A 23,435-nucleotide genomic window follows, 5' to 3' on the forward strand; every position below is an offset into this window, starting at 1 on the left:
ATTTGATAGACCTAAACCTCTCCGAGGACATGGTTGAGGATAGGAATTCGTGGAGAAGTAAAATTAAAGTTAAGGATATTTAGAGAGAATTGAATACCTTAGGGCTTAGACTTAACTTATTTAGGTCACATACCATAATGGTATTTCCCTTACATATATTATTATTATTATTATCATTATAATTATTTTTAGCTTTTATATAGCTGTTAAACTGTGATCTTATTATTAATATTATTATAATTAGTAGTAGTTTTTATATAACTGTTAAACTTTGATTTCCTTTATTTTGCTTCATACACATGTACTTAGAGCCGAGGGTCTCTCTGAAAGCCACCTCTTTATTCCTTTGGATAGAGGTACGGACATCCCACCCTTCCCAGACCCTACTTATAGCTTTGCAGTCGGTGGGATTTTACTGGGCATGATTGATTGATTGATTGATTGAAGGTAACATCATGTCGTGTAAAACACTAAAATATAAATAAAGACCGTTCCACACTTCAAATAAAGTTATATAATCTTTTAGACTTTCAAATGCAGCCATTGACTCCATTATATGATCAATATATTTTCCTAACACTTTCAAATGCAGCCATTGACTCCATTATATGATCAATATATTTTCCTAACACTTTCCACCCCTTTACACTCTATATACCCTGAACCACCAATTCACTCCTATATATACACACACCAAACACAACCAACATGCATACACAAATCCCATTAATTCATCACTTCCTAAACAAAAACACAATGGTTGCCGAGAGAAAGATCATCGACCACGTTTCCGGTTGGATGACGGTGTATGACGATGGCTTCGTTGACCGTACATGGACCGGACCACCACAATTTAAGTTCATATCCGACCCCGTCCCACCACACCATCATTTCATTGATGGAGTTGCCACTCATGACTTGTTGATTGATCCCGAATCCAAACTTCGGGTTCGGGTCTACCTGCCCAAGGTGCCCGAAACCGCAAAGCTGCCCATACTTCTCCACTTTCACGGTGGAGGGTTTTGCATCAGCGAGGCAGACTGGTTCATGTACTATAATATTTACACACGTGTCGCACGTGAATCGGGAGCCATAGTGGTCAGCACCTACCTACCCCTAGCACCCGAGCATCGCCTCCCTGCCGCCATTGACGACGGCTATTCAACTCTTCTTTGGCTAAGAGACTTGGCAAGTAATAAAAAGTTTGAGCCATTGCTGTCTAGTAAGGCGGACTTCACCCGTGTGATCCTCATTGGAGACAGCTCTGGTGGGATGATAGTCCACCAGGTGGCTAAAAAAGCGGCTGGAGAAACTCTCCAGCCGCTTAAACTCGTGGGAGCAATCCCCATCCACCCAGGGTTTGCTCGGTCCACGAGAAGCAAGTCTGAGATGGAAAAACCACAAACTCCCATGTTGACACTTGACATGTTGGACAAGTTTTTAAAGATGGGGTTGCCAGAAGGCAGCACTAAAGACCACCCGATATCATGTCCGATGAGCGAATCGCTGCAGGGTTTGGATCTGCCGCCATATCTGCTGTGTTTGGCGGAAGATGACCTTGTGGTTGATAGGCAAATGGAGTTTTACGATTGGATGAAGAAAGCTGGGAAGAAGATTGAATTGCTGATTAATCATGGGGTTGCACACAGCTTTATTCTTAACAAAATCGCCATTGATATGGACCCAAACACCTCCCACCAGACTCATAAGTTGATTGAGGCGATTGCCAAATTCGTTGCCAACCACTAGTATTAATATGTTATCATTGTTGCAATTTTATCTATCACATATATACATCATGGTTATAAATAATTGAATAAAAACATTCACTTTTCATAAATTAATTATTAATTAAATGACAGTTTTTGAACTTTTTAGCCGCATTAACATTCTTGTAACTTATAAGTTATAACAAGTAGTATAACCTGCCATCTGCATCGATTACATACCGTCACATTATATATTTTAAACTTTCTTTAAAAATACTAATTTATTTTACGACATCATCAACCATCCACAAACATATTAAAATATAGGTATATAATATTGCATGCGAGAGAGGAGCGCCCCACTCGCTATTCCGCACCTTGTCTAAAAATCCGGACCTTCTCCGGGTCTGGACAGACTTCCTCCGCAACGTGGCATCTGCTTCTTACGGACCTCCACAAACCTCCTCGAGTCCTCATTGATGGTGCTCTTAGTGGTGGTTAGATATTTTAAACGTTTATTACATTTCCTAACAATTGTAAGTCAACAATCCCTTATTCAAACAATTAGCCACTTGCTTAGGAAATTTTGCATAGAAAATTTTGTGGTGCTATGTGTTGACCAAGAGGAAATTCAAGGAAATAAATAATAGGAAAATCTCTAAAATAGACCGTTGACGTAAAATTTTAAGAAAATGGACATTTGATTTTCATTAACTTTTACATTTATTAATTTCATCACACGAAGATATTGATTCTCATATCGTAGGTTGGTCACAGCAAAACCCCATAGGTTCCTCATGACGAGACTAACGGTGTTGGTTTTGCAGGAATCTGCCGACGTCACGCTTAGGCACACTCGAAACCACAACCTTCCCATAGATATCCGAGCACTTCCACATAGGACGGTTTTGCAACAGCCAAGCAGACTGATTCACGTGTTACAATAGTACAAACGTGTATGACGTGAATAGGACCCATAGTCACATAAAAAAGAATACTTTAATTAATATCTAATAGTATTAGTTAGATACTAAAATGTTAACTACCTTTCATAACAGTTATATAACATGGGTCAAGACGTAATTAAGTCAACACTTCCTCATGGGGGATTCTAAAGTGATACCCTCACCTTATGAACGGACACCTGGGATTAGACCTTCATTATCTTAAAGATTAAAATATGTTTTTCTTAATTATTTATTAAAACCTCAATTGTTGTTGGTACTTGATGTTCACACTTAATGATCCACCTTTTTACAGTTGGCTGATAATATTTACCGTTTAAATAATAGCTGTCACTAGTCCCACATTTCACAATAGTTGTTTTCATTAGACCTTCGTTAAAAAAAAACTTAATGTCGCTAAGCTTTTTCCAAATTTCAAACTGATGTTTTAGAGCTTTTGATCGGAATAAGGATAAGAGTCGATTGATGTAAAACTTACCTCAAAACGGTGATTCAATTTGGGTGTTTAAACTTCCAATTAACAAAATTCAAACCATTTGGAGCATCTTTTCGATGTAAGTTTTGCATCAATCAATTCGTATCTACATTCCAATCAAAAGCCCTAGAAATCAGTTTGAAATTTGAAAAAACTTAACGACATTAAATTTTTTTCAACATAGGTCCAATAAAACAGTTAGTTGTGAAATATGAGACCGATGACAGCTATTTTCTAAAGTGGGATTTTTATTCACCAACTGCAAAAAAATAAAATTATTAAATCCAATTTGCATTATTTAAAATTTTGAGATGTGTTTCTCAATTAATTTTTTATAAAGGAATGCAATCTTTGAAACATTGGGACTAAAGTTACAATATAAAACATAGCACAAGGATCATTCGTGTAATTCGATATATTTTTCTACAACCTTTAGGAATATTATAGTATTCTATGAAAACTAGATTATATATAACTGTAATTTTGACCGCAAATTGGGTTGTGATGGGGACACCCCAAACACCCTCTAATACGTCGCGTATAGAGCTATACGTGGCGTATCAGGATCTGTACAACCTAGGTCTGCAAAAAGCAGTCATATGTTGTCACCCCCGTACTATATACGCCCCGCAAAGGTTTATACAGGGTGTATTATGCCCATTTAAATTATTGAAGCCTGGCTCTCATTCCCCCTCCTTCCTTTCTCTTTATTACTATATATGCATACGAACGAATGAAACGAAAACTCATCATACACACAACACATATTTTATAACATATACACACAATGTCGTGGTTCAACCATTTATTTCCAGACTCGAACGAGGAGGAGCCGGGTTACGCCCTTAACGATCAGCCTAGCACGTCATGGTTACCGGACTTGAACCAGGTTTCATTTTATATTTATTTAGTATGAATTCGTTAGTTGTTTTTTTAACTAAGACATGTTACATTACGTTTTGTTAGGAGTGTGTTAGCTATGATACTCAGCCTGGACAATCTTACGGTCAGCTTAGCTCGCCAAGCTTACCAAATTTGAACCAGGATTATATATATATATATATATAGTATGAAGTCGTTAGCTATAAGACATGTTACATTACGTTTTGTTAGGAGCATGTCGGTTATTATATACAACCTGAACAGTTTTACGGTCACCCTAGCTCGCCGGGCTTACCAAATTTGAACCAGGTTCAGTTATATATATATATATATATATATATATATATATATATATATATATATATATATATATATAGTATATATATATATATAGTATGAAGTCGTTAGTTTGATTTTAACTAATATATGCTACAATTACCGGCTTACCGACACGAGTTTCGATTGCACCGACACGACACGAGGTACGTCTGGAGATGTTTTTTTTTCTTGATTAGATAATGATGATGATGATGTTGATATATGACAGACGGATTCCAGCCGTTTGTTTGGAAGGAACAACCAACGGCGGTGTACAGTGTTGTACGTCACCGCTGATACTTTCTTATTATTATTATTATTATTATTATTATTATTATTATTATTATTATTATTATTATTATAGATGGAAGACGACGAGGTGGAGATGGAGCTGGAGCTTGAGCAAAAGGAAGAGGAGCATGGACAAGGGCGGGGCGGGGCAAAGTCGCCCAAGAGGGATAGAGGGTGACGACGTATTAGTCGAATACCCACACTTACAGTTTCAGGAGGGTACCAACCCTTTTGTTCGGTATCGACGCCTCCGACAGATGACCCCGCATTACAAAGCAGTCATCTGTTGGCCGTTTTTAGAGGATTGTGGCGTTCAGGGGCTGGCGGCCAAGTACGTCGGAGAGTATACGCCATGGAGGTGATGCTTCATTATCGCCCGATCATCGCATCGGGAGCTGACACTAAAAGTTTACTTCACACTACGCGTATATTATATTATATTCTATTTTTCCAGGCCGCGCACTTTGGTACTGCCGATACGACACTTGCGGAGATTTATTTTCGCATTTCGGGTAGGATATCCACCTCTCCATGGAGGAGTTCGTCGTGGCTCTCGGCATATACACGGAGGGGGATGTACGGCTTCCGGTTTACATGGAGAGCATACACCAGCTACTAGACGACGAACTGGTGGAGCACGATCAGTGATGAGCCGTTCGGGGTTGGGTGTAGGGCCACAAAGGCCAAGGTCTCCGCCATTAGGGGCCCGCTGCACAGGTACAATCCCAATGTGTATTATATTATATTATATTATATTATACAGTTATCTACATAGATTGATTGCGACGTCCATTATGGGTCGTAGTCATGACGCGGAGCACTGTCATCTCCGTGACCTATTTTTTTTTTTTTTGGTGTTTGTTAATCGGTGTCACACCCCAACCTAAGACGGAAATGCCGGGGCGTGATCCGATTGCTCACAGCTCAAAGATACTATCATAATATAAAAACGACAATATCTAATTAATTATTTTAATTCCAATATACACACACGTTTTACAAATACGGTAGACAATTTAAATAAACAAAAATGAGTTCAAATAAAGTTTAACTTAATTGTATCCTAAAATCTTGTCTACGTGTCCAAGCTTCAATATTCCATACAAGTAACCTGCATATGCATATAAAATGAGTTTTCTCAACATAAATTTGAGTGAGAATATCACCAGTTTGACACAACAAATAAATAAGCATAACGTGATAAGTGCGAATAATGAAATCAAACTGTAAACAAGTATATGGACCGTTGCCAAGCGAATCGGGCATTGGTCACCAGCAGGAACACCCGCTATCTGATTGATTGAATAGTAATCCCAATATACGATTGATTAAATGGTAACACAAGTAAGCAAGTAGCACGTATGTTTGATTAAATCACTCACAATAACACGTATGCATTTGTTTGAATATATATATATAGTACGACATACGAATACGTACGCATATGTCCCCAAAACGTTTAGAAAATTGAGTAAAATAGGGGAATGATAAACTCACTTGATCGAGTAAGCCAAACAGGAATGTATACGACAAGAACGCGAAAATCACGCTCTTCGAGAATTACCGACAACAATCCTAATTAAATAATATTATGAATGAATTATAAAGGATGTAATACGTATGATGAATTTAGGATTGCGATATGATTGGAGTTATATTTATGGTCGGGTACTTTATGGATTGAACGATTGATCTCTACTAATTATTGTTATTATTATTTAATTATAAAAATCTTTGTTTGTTATAAAAATCGAGTTTACGTACAAGTAGTTTAAATAAATATGACATGAGATCTACTATAAACGTTTAAATATAATATTATCATAAAATTTATATTTTAGAATCCTTAACGAAAATCGATGGTAAAAATATAATTAATACTTTTAATACGTTTATTATGGTTTGTTCAAAACGAATAATAATAATATGTATGTATATACATATTTATATATATAAATATGAGTAAATTTATAAAAAAAACAACTTAACAACGAAAATCCTCAATATTAGTGCCGGGTTTTAAATAAAATAATGATGATTTATTATTAATAATATATATCTATATCTATATCTATATATATATATATAGGGTAAGGATCCTAAGAGAACCATTGGTAAATTGAAAACTTTGAGAACCATTTTGGACCACTAAAAAAACCCTCTAAAAAATATTTAAAAAAATTATAAAACAAAAAAAACCGAAAATTTTAAAAAAGTAAAAAAAACCAAAATTCTTAAATTTCATTCCGGTTTCTTTAAAAAAACAAAAAAAAATAACAAAATTTTTTTTTTCTTTTTAATTCGTATTATACCTATACACATATGTATACTTTCATTTAATCTCTAGTTACGTAATATATACATATGTACATTATCATTTATATTAAATTATACATATGTGTATAGGAAAAAACATGTGTGTACATATTATACATATATGTATAATAAAAAAACGATTTTTTTTCTTTTTAATTCATATTATACCTATACACATATGTATACTTTCATTTAATCTCTAGTTATGTAATGTACACATATGTACATTATCATTTACCTTAAATTATACATATGTGTATAGGAAAAAAACATGTGTGTACATATATGCACGTATTATACATATATGTATATGTATAATTTAGCTAAATCGAGAATTTTTTTTATAGTATTTTTTTTTTAGAAACCGGGATGATAAATAAGAACTTTGGTTTTTTTACTTTTTTTATTTTTTTGTTTTATGATTTTTTTTTATTTTTGGTTTTTTTGTGGTCCAAAATAGGTCTCATAGTTCTCAATTCCCAAAAAGGTTCTCACATGATCCTAATCCTATATATATATATAAACTTGTAACGAGATTAATTTTCACAAAACATCAATTTTATGATGTCGGTTAAATTAAATATTGTTTAATTAATATTTAATATTAATTATAATATATTATATATCATTTAAACAATTTAAAACATTAAGAAACAATAACAGAAAAACTTTGCTGCTAGCCATGTGAGCTGGTGTGTCAGCTGGTTAGAAAGTATAAACAGACTCATATATACAGACCCTGACCAGAACCAGTTTGATTATAAAACCCTAAGTCCTAGATCAATCAATCCGTCGCATGTTCGTTAAATTAAGATTAGGGTTATTGATCAGCAGATCATAACGATCTCATTCGCATAATTAATTACCTAAATCAGGGATAATACCTGAGAGAACGGCGACCTCGTCGCCGGCGGCAATAAAGATATTAGAACAGGGGGTAGCGAACAGAGTTAATACAATTAGGATTAGGGCTTTTGATCATTGCTTTATATAGAAGATGCAGACGCGTTTAATTGAATTGTTATTATGATTAGGTAATGATTCACGAGTTGGGCTTAATACGGGTTTATTATTTATGTCAATACGCATCAAATTGGATCTCGAATCTTAATTACATGAGTTGTGTAGGCTGAATACAGTAGGGGAAATCATAAACATGATCTAATTCCAAGTTTAGATCATTAATTGTGGCTTAAGTAAGCTAAACGGGTCATGAAATTGGGTTACGGGTCATGGGTTCGGATCTGATTAAGTGGGTTACAAAAAGGATATGAAAAATTTGCATTTCAGTCCCTGTAGTTTGGTGTAGATACAACAAGGGTTAAAGTTTTGGTTTCGGGTTAAAAACGCATATTTTTCAAAGTTTAATATATGTTAAATAAAGATAAACATAAATTTTATAATAATTCCTCGATAGACGTGATATTTTTAAATGCTTAAAATTTCCTGAACCTCAAACATGTCGGGTCATGAGTACCAAATACGGGTTTTGAAAAATCCGAGATGTTACAGTCTCCCCTACTTTAGGGAATTTCGTCCTGAAATTAAGGAAAACCAAAACATCATCGTTTTGAAAATAAGTCAAACTTTTAAGAAAATATAATTACATAGAACTCCCAATAACCGAAGCAACGCTTCAAATGACAATCCGATAAGGGCACTTATATATAGGATGTACCAGCGGCGTATCCACCATGTCCTTATCATCCCATCATGTGTACTGTTACCCAAGCTACCTTAGGTTCTAAATCATGACACACAATTTTACGTATTATGATTTCCATGCGAGGACTTGAATAATTATGTTCCGGACCATAATTACTCTTATCGTTGGATGGTACGCATAACTTGTTTCATCATGTGAGCTATAAAACATTTAAAATAATCATTTTGAAAGGAAAAAACATTTTGAAAATTTTAAAATTCAAAAGGTGATAAAGGTTCGAGTTTGATTACTAAAATCATGTAATTCTTGTTATATCTTTTGTTTATTAAGAGTAAGATTTGGAATTCGAAAGAAAAATGGGTTTCTTGAAACAGATGCTATAATGAATTGTGATGGATATGAATAAGATGATAAGGTAAAATTACAAAAGCTTAACGAATTATAAAAGGAAACATCATTCATAAAAGGAAAACGTGCAACATAGTCCAACTTAAAATTGCCAGACGTCACAAATAACCAAAGAGTCATTACGATGCATGAATAGAAAAGATAGAATAGTCTTAAAACGGAAATAAATAAAGCAATAAAAACTTCATGGTCTTCAAAGATCCTCAGTTACGGTTGACTTGATTCCCTTGACTTGGAGCACTTGAGGTACTTGGATCCATGATGACTTGAGCAACAGCAGTAGATGAATTTGGAATAGCTTGGATAAGTTGGACTTGAACAGCTTGCATAAGTGGGATGGGGTTGAAATGAGTTGGGTAAACTTGAGATTGCGGGTATGGAGTTGGATAAGGGTGAGTTATGTTGGTGATTGGAGCTTGCAGTGGATATGGTGGATGGTCGGGACTTGAGAAGCAATAGGGATGTAGTAGGGGGCAGGCATAGCTTGAGCTTGATGCGCATGGATAAGTCGAGGGCACGCATTATGAAGATGACTAGGATCTCCACAATTAAAGCAAGTACGGGTTTTAGTAACACCGGTTTGAGCAGGTGGGGTAGTTTGTGTATCGGACGATGCATGGCAAGTGTTAGTAAGGTGACCATAACGATTGCAATTGGTGCACAAGCGACATGGATTTTGAGGCGGGTGATGGTAGTTGCAAACAAAGCATAACGGAAAAGGTCCAGTATAGTTCTTCTTGTTAGGAGCATCTGGGTTGGCCTTACGTTTGTGGTGAGAAGGATTACCAATGGATTTGGGTTCGGCCTTAGCATCAGTAGAGGAATCGGTTTTAGAGTTGTCAAGGGTAGGTTTAGCATCTTTACTAGGCAGAGTTCCATCTCTAACATGGCCATCTCTAGCATGCACATTGTGCATTCGTTCGACGGGCCCAACGGCCAGTACGACCGATTGGTGGCCGGGGTTGGGGCACGTGCCCCTTACGTCCTGGTGCCTTTAGTCCAGTCTCCCCTACTCACGGCAGCGGAGGTGTAGATTGTCGATCAGCCTGTCGACGAGGGGGCTGGGGACGGGGCCGGCGGGGATACGGATGCTGGTGGTAATGCGCCTCCGGATTTGGACGCACATGAGGTACGTTTTATTATATTATCGTTTTACGGTTGCTTTTAATTCGTCTATTTATTAAACGTTTTTTTATTGTTTTGTTATTAACCGCCGCAGCACGTTCCACGTACATATCGCGGTGCGCTTGGATCCCGCCACAGACACCCGGTTACAGGCCGTTGAGGGTCACAAACTAGACACGCAGCAGGGGATGCAGCAGGTGATGCTGCAGATGGTGGGCCAGATTAGCTGGATTGTTAGCTATCCGGGCGCGCATCAGCTTGGACGGACATACAGCATGCCTCCGCCCCCGGCCCAGTTTTGACCATGAGGCGAGCACGTCGGGCGTCAGATGTGGACGGGGTGACGATGTGGACGGTGCCGGTCCGGGATCGGGGGCCAGGTGCAAGGGCGAGGACGAAGTCGACGTCCATGATACGGCGTTTAGGGCCCCCGACGACGAGAACTTCGGGGGGTTTATGTAGATTTTTGTATTATGTTTTAGTTGTATTTACTTTTAGTTGTATGAACTCATGGTTTTGTATCTAATACATGTTTTGGTGTATATATGTGTTTATTGTTTTGAACGAACTCTTACAAAACGAGCCAACTGTTAATAACAATTATTTATTAATATTAAATAAAAAACAACTTATTTATTTTATAAATTTATTATACAAAAAGAATAAAAAGAAAAGAAAACAAAAAAAAACATAATAGGACAAAATTTGTGGGTTTTTCTAGAAAGCCTAGTGTCACACCCCGACCAAAGGCGGCGGAGCATGCCGAGGTGTGACGATTGTCCATAAGCACATGACACTAATTAAAGTGACAGTATTTAATAAACTCATTTCATTTCACAACATCGAAAATGTCACATAACAATTATCCGTAAAATAACCATAAACAAGATATCACAAAATATGGCAAATTTGATATTGTTCATTTTTACTAATATCCTAAGGTCTTTGATATCGTTTTCTTCACAATCATAAGTCAACCAAGATGCAAACCTGCAACATTTCATAAAATAAAGTTTGTCAACACAAAGGTTGGTGAGCAATTCATAAGTTTAATCATATTAGTATATAATAAAGATAGCCACAAAACTTGCATACGAAACGATAAATAAAAGTGGTAATTTGGATAAATAGATACGCTAAACACATTAGCGACACCTAGCTATAAGCGGATGCCAAATAGTCTAGGATTTTATAGTTATCGTTAATTGCATTACGTTAACGACACCTTGCTATAAGGGGATGCCAAATAGTCTAGGATTTTATAGTTCCACCAACCAAAAGCGATAAACACATAGGCATATAAGCATAGAACACCAAATCGAGCAATTATTTAGGTAAAGTATACAACTACGTTTGTGGTTTAAGATTCAAATATAAAGCATTTTGTTGAATAAGTATGAAATGTCACCCCCAAAATAAAAGATGGAAAATGGGGTATGAAGTACTCACCTTCAAGTAGTAAACTTGAAAGATGATAATTTGGAGATTTGTCAGAACGACGAGTTTAACGCACAATACCTAAAAAGAAAAGAAGTCTTGAATTTAGAAAGGTTGTCTTGAAGGTCTTTAAACAAAATAAATGTTGAGAAATGTAAATAATTAAAGTTCAAGGTTTAAAATGTAACTATTTAAGAATTTATAATAATAACCCTTTAAAAATGTAAGTTTGCTCGAAACCGGGTTAAAGTATCTAACCTTAATATTTACTCAACCTATGTTAAGTAATAAGGTGGGTAAAATGCAAGAATGCAAATCCCTTTGGAATAAAGATACTAAAACGGTTTTTTTTTATCAAGTGTTCGGGTTGTCGGTTCGGGTCTTGATAATTGGTCAAACTCAAAATCAACTTTCCAAAATATTGAATGTTATGAGATAACTCAATAAAATTTAATAAGACTTAACCAAGTATGTAGTTCCATTGTTTTAGAACTAACAACGCACGTTAAGCGAGTGTTCGGTTTTGTCGGTCCAAACTTTGTTATGAGATCAAGTTGGATCCAACATTTCCAAGTACTTAAGAAAATATTTAAAAATCAATTTGTAACTATTTTTAAAGAAATATACAAGTCTTGATGGCTAAAAAAAACACACTTGTGTGTCTTAAGCGAGTAAGAATCGGTTTGGTTTCCACATGTCCAACCACTAAAGAACTTGTATAATAATGTACAAATAAAAAAAATACTCTAAGTTTTCAACCAAAGGTTAACAATAATGTCTTTAAACAAAAGTTCGGTTTTCGGTTCAGATCGTGTTTCGGGTTAAGACCGAGGTAAGATTCTACAAACCCATAACCATAGAATTTGTAAAAATGATTTTAGAAACTTAGATCTAACAATAAGCATGTTTAAACAATTATTTAACAAAGTTTGGTTTACGGTTTAGAGCTATTTACAGTTAAACCGAAGCATAGACTCTTAAAAACCCATAACCATGGAACTTGTAAACATGACCAACAAACTAAAATAAGCAAGATTAATATGTATGAACAAGTTATATAGATGTATATATATCAAGGACACGAAGTCCTCCATGAAGCATTGCCTTAGAGGTCCGAAACCTCACCGACCGGAATCGGAGAAGTAACTACCAAAGGTAAACAAGGGGTGTATATTATATATATGTTGCACAACCATAAACAAGTATTAATAAGGCTACATAAACTAATTAAGATGAAAGACTAAAAACCTTCAAGAACACTTAAGAAGATAACCTTGAATCTTTGATGTTTGAGAGAGTTTTTTTTTTTTTTTTGGAGTTGTAGCAAGGGAAAATGAAGATGAAAGGTGGTGTATATATAGGGTAATGTTGGTGGTCAAATATGGGTGTGAGACACAAGAGTTTTCATGCAAAATGGATCAAGACAAAAACACAAAACAACAAAAAAAATAATAAAATAAATAAATAAATAAATAAAAATAAAAATAAATGTAGGATGTTTTCAAGACCCAACAAGTGTGAAACAATATTGTAACATAAATCCATCATTTTGATTATAACATAAGCTTCGGTTTACAAATCGGGTCGGTTTACATAATAAACAAATACAAAAACGAATACAAACAAGACCTGAAATTGACGAATGTCTCACCCAGGAATACGCCATGCATAGCCCTATACGCGACGTATCCATGAGTTTTGTAAAGAAACCTATGGTGTGTATAGAATTCCCCTTTTAAAAACCGAACTTATTATGAAACTTGTAAACCTAGTAGTAATCACCCATAAGATCAAATATAAAACTTAAGTAATGAATAATTTAAAAAAATTATAATACATTGAAAAGCATATGCACATGTTCTTGCCAAAAGGTCTACATGTCCCTTTCTTAAAATTAAGTCTAAAATTAGGCCCCCTATCCTCTTAGTAAAATCACCTTACGATCAATCTTTTCTTCTTTCCTTAATCTTTTTAAGGTCATCGAACCACAAAGAGGGTCCCCAGGCTGAGAAATTAATGCTGTCACAGGTTCAGCTTGCAAAATCATGATTCGATTTATCAAGGTGTCAGATCATGTTTTGTCTTTTCAAATGGTGAGGGATCAAGTTTCACGATTGTCAATGGGTGACCAAATAAAGTAGAAAAACAATTTAAAAAAAAAGGACCTGATTTGGTTCATCCAATAGTTCAATTCTAGTATTTAGACCACTTTTATTGATAACTCAACGCCTTTTGTGTTGTTACATAGTTTTAAAAGAAAATATAAAATCAAATTATTTTGACAACCTTTCACGATCTAGGTTGGTGCCAGAACCTAGGTTGCAACATACCTTTTCTTTTCTAACAATTTATTTAACATATAATTTGTTTTTTGTTTAATAATTTATATCATTTAACATTTAAAAAAATATATAAGAACACAATATTACAATATTGTTTAGTTAGTTTTTTAGAACATTCTGACATAAATTTTATAAAAAACTGAGCTTAAAGAAACATATTTTTAAATATCATTTTAATAATCATATTATTAGTTCGTAAACTTACTATTTAAAAAAATTATATATTTTAAAGAATCACAAAGAATATTTGTTTAATAAAAAAGTTGGTTTAGGTTGAGTTGTGAATTAGAGTGAAATTTTGGATTAAGTTGGGTTGTGTATGTTGAGGAGAAAGAAAATATTTTTTTACTGAAAATGTTGGATTGATTGGGATGTGAATAAAAATAGTCTTAACAACATGTGTTTTTCACTGTTTCTATTCGGCATTTTGTGTTGTGAATGATTATTTCACAGCTCAACAAGTAATAGAAATAGGTATAAGATCTGACAGGTTTCTACTAATATTCTGAATTACACAGATGAGAACCGAATGTAAAACAATATAACTGATAGAGAGTGGGGATAAGAAACTCATCAAATCCACCTTCTCGATCTCTATTAGACTTGCCGCTATGGGCGCGGTGGATGGGGCGCGGAGGGCACGGTGGGCACGGAACACCGCGGAGGGGCGTGGTTGAAGCGGGCGCAGAAGGAGGAACGGTGGTTGTGACGACTGGCGCGGTGAGGTTCTCTCTCCTTTCTCACATACACACATACGTATATATGCATATATATATATATAGGGGAGGGATATTTTGAGAACCATGTTGAGTTTTAAGAACTTAAGAACTTAATTCTATGCCACACATTTAATTAAATGAATTGAAATATGTGGTTGAGATTAAATCTGGCAAAAAAAGTCAAAGTAGGAGAGAGAATAAATATGTAAGTGGTTACACTAACTTTTACGTCCGTTACACACGTGTAAAAAGTCGACTCGGTGCGTAAAAAATTCTGTAATTTTTTTACGTGTATGTAACTTACATATATTACACATGTGTAATAGGGTTTTCGCGGGTTTTCACAACTCACGTGTTTTCATTTTATACTTCCCCTATATATATATAAAAGTCGACTCGGTGCGTAAAAAATTCTGTAATTTTTTTACGTGTATGTAACTTACATATATTACGCATGTGTAAAAAAACTCGAAAAAAAATCGTTACACTGAGTTCTTTCGAGTTCTTAAAACTCAAAGGGGTTCTTAATTGAAATCTCCCATATATATATATATATATGGGAAGTATAAAATGAAAACCCACTTGAGTTGTGAAAACCCGCGAAAACTCTATGTAACATCGTTTTTTTTATTATTATTTTTTTGTTACACACGTAATATATGTTGTAACATTTAATACAAAACATTGAAACATTAAAAAAAATTGTTTTGCTATTTTTTAACATTTTTTTACTAATTTTTTTTATGTTTTCAGGAGAGAGAAAATGTTATATTTATGTTTATATTTTTTATTAACTTTAATTGTGGACCACATGATTCAAACTTTAATTAAAAACATGTGGTTGAGAATGAGTTTCTAGAGTTTTCACAACTCAAGTGAGTTTTTATTTTAACCTAACCCTATATATATATATTGGGGTGCCCAAGGGGCAAGAGGCATTAAACCATAGCGGGACGGGCTTCGATGCCCCATTTTTTACGAGTCGATGACGTGGCGTTGACGTGGCACTGTGGAGGGGCTTTGATGCCCCTCACCATAGCATACAACCTTAGGGTCGACCAAACTGCTCGCCGCTCACTCGGGAATTGCTCGAAAAATGCTTGCTCGTTTTTTCGCTCGATTGTTAACGAGCCACTCTACTCAGGTTGGTTTCTAAATGAGCCAAGTAACGAACAAAGGTCTGCTCGGTTCCGTTCAGTTCGGCTCAGATAATTTTAATTTATTTTATATATAATTATATATGAACAAATATATAAACATATAGACAACACATATAAAATATAAGTATACAATTTTTTAAACCCTTTTAAATTTTTCATATTCTGTTAATTTTATAATTTCATTAATTCGATTCAAGTTTTCAGAATACTATAATTTTATTTAAATGTTCATTATATCTTACTTCAAATTTTTTCTCCTAAAAATTTACAATATTTAACACATTTGTCTAAAAATTACTAATTTGTTTGTAAAATATGTTATTACAGCATTCAAACCTGTTTGTTATTGAAATTTATATAGTGAAAAAGAAATAAATAATGCTAGAAAATTGATCGATGTTCAATCGAAAAAGCTCGGTTCGATTTTAACTCGTTTTGATTTTCGCTCGGTTCGAATTTCAGCCGTTTGATTCAGTTCGGTTTTAAACAAGCCAAGCAATAAGCAAACCTTCGCTTGGTTCGGCTCGTGAACGGCCCTAATCTCTTCGCTTTATAATCTGTGGCTGATGCAACAACTCAGTTGGGCTCTTTAGACGGGCTATTGGACTATTAGGTTGGGCTAGTATGGTTCATAGCATTTTGTTAACCTAAGTAATAAGTTTAACTTTTCAAACCATCATATTTAACTCTTATTGCAAAGACAGTCACTTGGAAAAAAAAACAACACCCAGTGCTTCAACAAGTGTTTTGAAACTCAGGGACTGATACAGCCGAGATCACTTATTTCGAAAATATTTCTGAAATAGCGACTTTGAAATGGCTCGGGCATCCCCTTGGGCTTTCACAGGGTACAGTTTTGTATCCTGTTGCCACTTATTCGAGTACGATATCCATTCCTTTCTCCATTTTGTTATCTCAAACCGTTTGTTGTTTCTCAGGCTTTCTAACAACCGGTTAAAATACATTGATGCCCGCGGTAGATAGTAATCCAGTAATAAACCGCTCCAAAACTTATTTGCTGCACATAAAAAGCCAAATTATGAGAAAGGAAATTAAACCGTAAGCGATCAAGTGAAATTTGAAAGTAATATTTGCTTGCGGATGAAGCTACCATAATCATGAAGCTGGCTTTGATTCGTTTTCGTTGTGTCGTACCACATTGTGACTTGTGTTCTTGCGTTCCACTCGTACTGCGATGATAAGGAAAACAATTGGAGAACAAAAAAAGTAAGGAAACCTTGTTTTACTCAAATTATGCAAGGGGGAATTCAAATACTAAATATTGCCAGTACACGCAGAACGAAATGAACCATTTATTTTTCAATGCTACAAAATTTTGAAATAAAAGAAAATCTGAAACAAAAAAAAAACAAATTTCAATATCTCATTTATGCATATATAACCAAAACATATGCAAGTCATGTGTAGGTAGGTAAATGATTAAAAAAGTAAAAACATATGAAGAAATTAGTATTGGTGGTTAATTATGTACACAAACATACACATTTGTATGTGTGTACAAAATTTAAAAATATGAACCACTGATAAGCAAACAAAATGACATACGCTTGTGCTATTTTGTTATTGCGATAATTTAGTGTTATGTAATGAACTTCACCCTATAAAAATAAAGGTTTAAAAAAATGGATTCTCACTTGACGTTTCTCGGAAGGGGTTAAAGCCAATTTTTTCGCACTCTCGAGCCATGTTCCAAGAAGGAAATTATCATCCGATGCAAGAAGTTCATCAATATCAGTAATGATTTGCTCAAATTTTTGGCAATGAGATTCTAAAGCCTCCAGGTCTTTGTGTTGGAAAGCTGATAAAACATCTAAATAGACTTCGTTTGCTAGCTTTGATAACACTTGTCGTGTTAGATCAACCAAGTCGTACCTATAAAAGATAAATAAATAAATCATTAATTCCGAAAAACGACCTTGAAAATTTTTGAAAATAAATAACCTGTAAGTGAGGCTCCCGTCAAGATCCTCGCCTGCATCGATGAATAGTTTTAACGCATCGATGGCATCATTAGCCGGGTACCACATATGCGGTTGAGGTAATGTTGACTCAGATTCGGTCAACATAGATCTTCGGTTACTATACATTGTGATGATCTTTTGTTTTGAGAAGCTAGAGTAGATGTTTAAATACGGGTCCCAATCAGGAAACTTGACGATATAATCCGTGTTGTGGTCCTAAAAAGATGAAGAAAACTGCATTAATAATACATATTATAAAAATGGGCCGGTCAGGCAGGGGTAAGAGTGAAAATTAAACATACAGCGATTCCATCACTACAATTATAAATCGTTTGATGAAGAATTTCCCACGCTGACTCGGCTTGTTTCACTGCTTTGCCATACCGTCTACGGGAATAAATTCTCAACCATTCCTGCATTAATAAATATATTAATAGTAAACCGTTAACAAAGATTAAAACAGTAAAATATATTTAAACATTAATCACCTCAACATTAACTTTATCCTTTCGATACGCCATTTCAGGCATTAATTCATAAACAACGGGATTATGTTCAATTCCTTCCATGCACATTCCAACACCAACCTATATTAAATAAATGTTAGCATTTATTATCTACAAATTATATATTTGTCTACCTTATTATTTATAAACATACCATAGTCGAATTTTCACTGACACGGGCAACAATAGGGCCCGATGCAAGTGTATCCAATACACCATACATCTCAAGGTTCCCTCCAAAATTGTGTAGCATACACCTGATATAGGATATAATTATATAAAATTTTGCAAAAATCTAAATGCCAGAAAGTACAATGTACTGTCAAGTGACGATGTTACCACACATAAGGGGTGTTATAGAATTGAGATGACGATTCCCATACAGGCTTTACATCAGCAAATAAATCAAGAACTATCATTTTCCCAAATGGAACGGAATGCAAGAGAGCCTGTAATTAAATCATCAATCAAGATTCAATCTTTACTTTCAACAAAAGGAATAAATATGAAAAACATACTTTCATTTGTGGCGGTTTCCAGAATGATGAGTCTGAGTAGAACAGCCAGCCCTGCATTATATATAATCAAACTAGGTTAGTTGCCCGTGTATAACACTGACAGAATATATATAATTGTTTATTTGAAGAAATATAAAATTATGAATTTGTGTGAACAGATGATTTTACGTAAATATTAAGCAAAGAAACATATTAAAACATATTTAATTTGCAAAGTTTTAGAAGTTTGAAATAACTGAAAAGATAATCACGCCTACAAATTTAAAATATAGTCAATTATTTAATTATAGTAATTTAAATGTAATATTGCAATTAATACAAATTAATGAAACTTTAAGTTAAATTCTAATTTAAATTACTTAATTAAATAATGGTTAAATTGGTAAGAGTCTATGTGGCATCCTATGTGGACAAGCTAGAATGGCGTCATGTGCCCACATAGTTTTGCTTTAATAGTATAGTAAGAAGATTACATAATGATTTAGCAATTCAAAAGTCCCAAAATACTAAAAAATAGTAAGAATAACCTGCATAAGCCAAACTGCATTCTTATTTGCTTTGGACATTGCTTCATAAACAGCGGAACCGAGAGTTGAAATGTATGTTGGATCACTTGTTGGAGGCGAATTCTCATTAAACGTATCACTGTATGAAACATCATGATCGTTTAAGATGTAACATTAAACAAAACTAAGGGTTACAGAAGGTACCAGTTATAAATATCAGTCACATCTCCATATTCTGCAATAATCATACAAAGACACAAATTGTGTAAGTAAAGGATATGTGGCTCAAAAAGATAAAATGGTAAATCGATACGCGTGTTCACCTTTAATTTGTTTTTTAATAAATGCTTCCCCAATTTGTATAAATAACGGGTCAGAAGGATCGAGAAGGTAAGTACAGCACCACCGGGGATTACCATTAACAGTATTCCTATAATAATAATATGGCGACCTCAATCAGCACGAGTTTAATAACATCTAAAATTCATGCGATATGTACCAATCTCCAAGTCGGGTTATATTTGCAGTCGGGAATATGCTTCTAAGTGCAGCAGGTACATTTCCAGAAAATGACGGGAGCACTGTAATAAATATATAAATATCTTTTTTACAATCATGATTATCGTAAAACACACTAATTATTTTAGTAATATGACACAATTACCAGGAGTCATTCCTAATTCGATCATCCTCGATAATATTTGTTTTTGCAAGATTAGCTGTTGATCCAGCCAGTTCTGACATAACGGTCCACCCCATCTGATGCATTCATTAATTAATAATACTAAATGATTTTCATTCACTAATACGATAAAATGGTTAAAGAAGTGTACTCACGCGTGTAAGTTTCCCATCCGAGCCCATGCAAGAAAAGCAGGTCCACCAAAAAAATTGTTCAAATCATGAGCACTAATATTAAAATCCTGCAATTAAATGAAAATATGAAATACATGTTTCATAAAAAAATTGTACATATTAGCTACAAATGATAATGAAGTCAAATGCATTTTCAGAATTTTAGTCATGGTGATTACTGATTAGAAAAACGATTACTTTGCAACATACATAATAAAAGATAGTTTTTATTTACCATAAAAACTTTCTGCCAAATGGATTCTTGCCCGGTAAACGCAAGTGGGAGGTTAATTCCTTGAAGTGCCATCCAATCAATCTCCTTCTCCCATCTTTCCCAATCCCACCAAACATAAGAATCTGTTAATTTAGCAAATTAGAATATTTTTTATAGTGTCTAAAAATAACAACATCAACAACCATAAGTTCATACTTACAACTAGATGTGACAACATTCTGATAATAATTCCATGGAACCGGACGCTGAATCAAAATTCCCTCTTTTACTACAGGCGGCAAGTTTGCCGGAGGCGGAATAGATGATATCTGACTGCCACCTGTTTTGTCCCACGACACGTGTGCACCACATGAATACTTTATGTACCAATGGAGGCCCGATGCGATTTCAACCGCTGTAGTGCCTTTGATGCTGATAATAACAATAACAATAAGGTAAGAAGAATCAACTATAAATAAAAAGGGTAGTTATATGTAATAGATAGACTATATATACATACAGAATCTGTGGTGATTTGTTGCTTGTATTCTTGTAATTTGTTATCCAAAAGCAGCTGTTTCCACCACAAGCATCCTAAATATTTGAGTCCAAATTTAAATAGTTTATACCAATTGTTTATATCTAAGTATAGTTCACATGAACTCCTAACAAAGGCTCCCCGTTGTGGATTAAAGCTGGTAGCGCCACTGGGGTGAGCAATAGCTGAACCGAACCGAAAAATGACAAAACCAAACCGAAATTAACCGAAAAGCGGTTATTGGTTATTTTTTGTACCCTTGGTAACTCGGTTAACCGAAATTAACCAAACCAAACCATTACTAGCTTTTGGATATTTCTAGCTTTTATACCTTCATTTCATGTATTTCATGTTTTATACCAACATTTCATGTATTTATGCATCCATTTCATGTATTTATTTCTCAATTTCATGTATTTCTAAGTGAAATTTTAGCCCTAATATGATTTTAGCTATTAACCGAACCGAAAAATTAACCGAATAAACAGAACCGATTAACCAACAACCGATTGGTTAATTTTGGTTGACACTAAATCGCTAATAACCGAACCACGCACACCCGTAGGCGCCACCACCATCCACGTTGGAGCCACCTCAACAAAGGCCGCCACGACCCCTTAGCATTGCCCCCTTCGCCCCTTTGGGCGTTACAACCACCTAAGTAACAATTTTTTTTTGGTGGTTTGCGGGTTGGGGGGGGGGGGGGGTTCAAGATTGATTCTTAAACCCTCGCATTTTTAAATCAAATTCAATCATACCAGCAACACAAACATCTAACTCAACTTCATATATCAAAAAAATTCAAACTTTCATGACAAAAAGCCAATAAATTTTCAATTTTGACATCTTTTCTCCTGCAATTCATCCAAGAATCAATTTTTCACAATCAATCTCAAAACTGACAAGTACCCATCAACCAAGACGCATAAAACATAAATAAAGCAATGACCTTTACAACAAAATCAAGAAAACAAGATACCGAATTGAACCTTGGAGATTATCTTGAACTCAAAGCTTGGCAAATGGGTAGGAAGCAATCTCTTAAGAAGAGCTTTAGCTGCTGATTCTTGTGACAATGGAGATGGTTTGTGGGTATCCAGACGTTTGATTACACCCTCAATTGCTTCAACAGATGATGATGATGATGATGATGATATGGGTACTAGAAGAAGTACAATTAGGAAAGAAATATTCAAATTGAGCATGATTTGGGTCTGATTAGATTACAAGTGGACTTTTGGTTGAAAAGAGTGAAGTCGATGTATTCTATATGAAGCTTAGATAATCAACAAGATTATTATTAAATTAAATGTGGTGTTATATTTGGTGTTATCCTAGGTGAATCAAATTCAGTATCTAATGTTACATAGGCGGCACAAAGTACCAAAATCAGTAGTAATGGGAACCTTTATTTGGATAAGCTTGGCTCGTCGATCTTACATAGAGGCACAGAGCTTGAGTTAAAGCTCGGCTCGTTAGTAGATTATCAAGCTCGAGTTTGATCCGGACTCGACTGATTTACCATTTATAAATTATTTTTATGTAGTTATAATTATTTTTATATATTTTTTCTATTATAATTTATGTATAAAATATATATACTATTTAATTATTTTTAATTTTTTTCATAACATTATATATATATATATATAATAAATAAAAGTTTATTCTTGCCACATGTCTTTTCCTTATGCATTCTTATTATTTTTTTTCCGCCTCTCTCTCCTATTAGTTATGCATTAATTATACATTTTTTAAAGTTTTTTTTACATATTTTTTGTTTAATGATTTATCTAATTGCTTTTACAAAACGTATTTTATTTCTTAAAAACGTTAGGTTTGTTTATAAAACATTTTTATAAACTGAACATTTTCATTATTTAATTTGTCTAATATAAATTATATCGTTTTTATATGTGAGAAAACATTTACACGTATATGAAACATTTTAGCTCCTAAAACTTACTTAATGGGTTCATTGTTAAAAATACGTGGATCTTTAATTGAACCCAGCCCGCCTTATTTCTTCTATAGCCGTAATCTCTTTCTTTCTATCCGTATATTGTCGATCAAAACCTTATTGATTCTATTTTATTGCACATTTCGACTGACTGAAAACTTTCTTATGTTGATGACTGGTTCGTATTGTTCCGATTGTACCATTTTTGCTCTCATAATTTTATTTTACTTTAGTTGTTACCATATTTTTAGTGTATCGTCTACTGTTGTATCGAAAGAAGTATTTTTAGAGACTTATGATTTATTTTTATGATTGTGAATAGTAGTTGTAATTTAACTTCATACTTATTAATATATTACTCAGTTTTATTTATCAAAAGTTATCATAGGATACCATGTGTACATGTTTACATTTTAACAATTTCCCCTACATGATTAATAAAATGAAAAAAATGTTGTTGGTGGGAATCGAACTCACTACCTTACATTTAAAATGTTTGTGGCTTACCAACTCAACTAGGATAAATTGATGTTAGCCTTCTCT

General features: G+C 34.3%; 2 protein-coding genes across 2 annotated transcripts; one reads left to right on the forward strand and one right to left on the reverse strand.

The window, feature by feature from the left end:
* The first annotated feature begins 737 nt into the window (after positions 1-737).
* LOC143536545 (putative carboxylesterase 17) lies at positions 738-1,786 on the forward strand. The gene has a single exon (XM_077030513.1). The coding sequence runs from the start codon at positions 757-759 to the stop codon at positions 1,747-1,749; it is 993 nt and encodes a 330-aa protein (XP_076886628.1). The 5' UTR covers positions 738-756; the 3' UTR covers positions 1,750-1,786.
* Positions 1,787-16,502: 14,716 nt separating this feature from the next.
* LOC143536571 (alpha-N-acetylglucosaminidase-like) lies at positions 16,503-22,183 on the reverse strand. Its single transcript, XM_077030525.1, has 19 exons — positions 21,922-22,183; positions 20,915-20,988; positions 20,615-20,826; positions 20,416-20,537; positions 20,163-20,248; positions 19,990-20,084; positions 19,825-19,906; positions 19,649-19,755; positions 19,530-19,560; positions 19,347-19,464; positions 18,820-18,870; positions 18,641-18,750; positions 18,456-18,558; positions 18,284-18,382; positions 18,098-18,208; positions 17,776-18,011; positions 17,469-17,706; positions 16,925-17,003; positions 16,503-16,831 (listed from the first exon to the last, which is right to left on the reverse strand). Exons 1-19 carry the CDS (start codon positions 22,135-22,137, stop codon positions 16,590-16,592), a joined length of 2,412 nt encoding a protein of 803 aa, XP_076886640.1. The 5' UTR covers positions 22,138-22,183; the 3' UTR covers positions 16,503-16,589.
* Between the last annotated feature and the right edge of the window lie 1,252 nt (positions 22,184-23,435).

This window comes from Bidens hawaiensis, unplaced genomic scaffold (genome assembly GCF_021521415.1).
Source record: "Bidens hawaiensis isolate Kalapana, Puna unplaced genomic scaffold, B.hawaiensis_p1.1 tig00010814_1, whole genome shotgun sequence".
In the NCBI taxonomy this organism is placed as follows: domain Eukaryota; kingdom Viridiplantae; phylum Streptophyta; class Magnoliopsida; order Asterales; family Asteraceae; genus Bidens; species Bidens hawaiensis.

Coding starts and splice junctions, on each gene's coding strand:
- LOC143536545 (XM_077030513.1), top strand. CDS start 757: ATGGTTGCCGAGAGAAAGATCATCGACCACGTTTCCGGTTGGATGACG.
- LOC143536571 (XM_077030525.1), bottom strand. CDS start 22,137: ATGCTCAATTTGAATATTTCTTTCCTAATTGTACTTCTTCTAGTACCC. Junction 20,827..20,914: donor AACAAATCACCACAGATTCT/GTATGTATATAT, acceptor TGTTATTATCAG/CATCAAAGGCACTACAGCGG. Junction 18,559..18,640: donor TATAACACCCCTTATGTGTG/GTAACATCGTCA, acceptor ATCCTATATCAG/GTGTATGCTACACAATTTTG.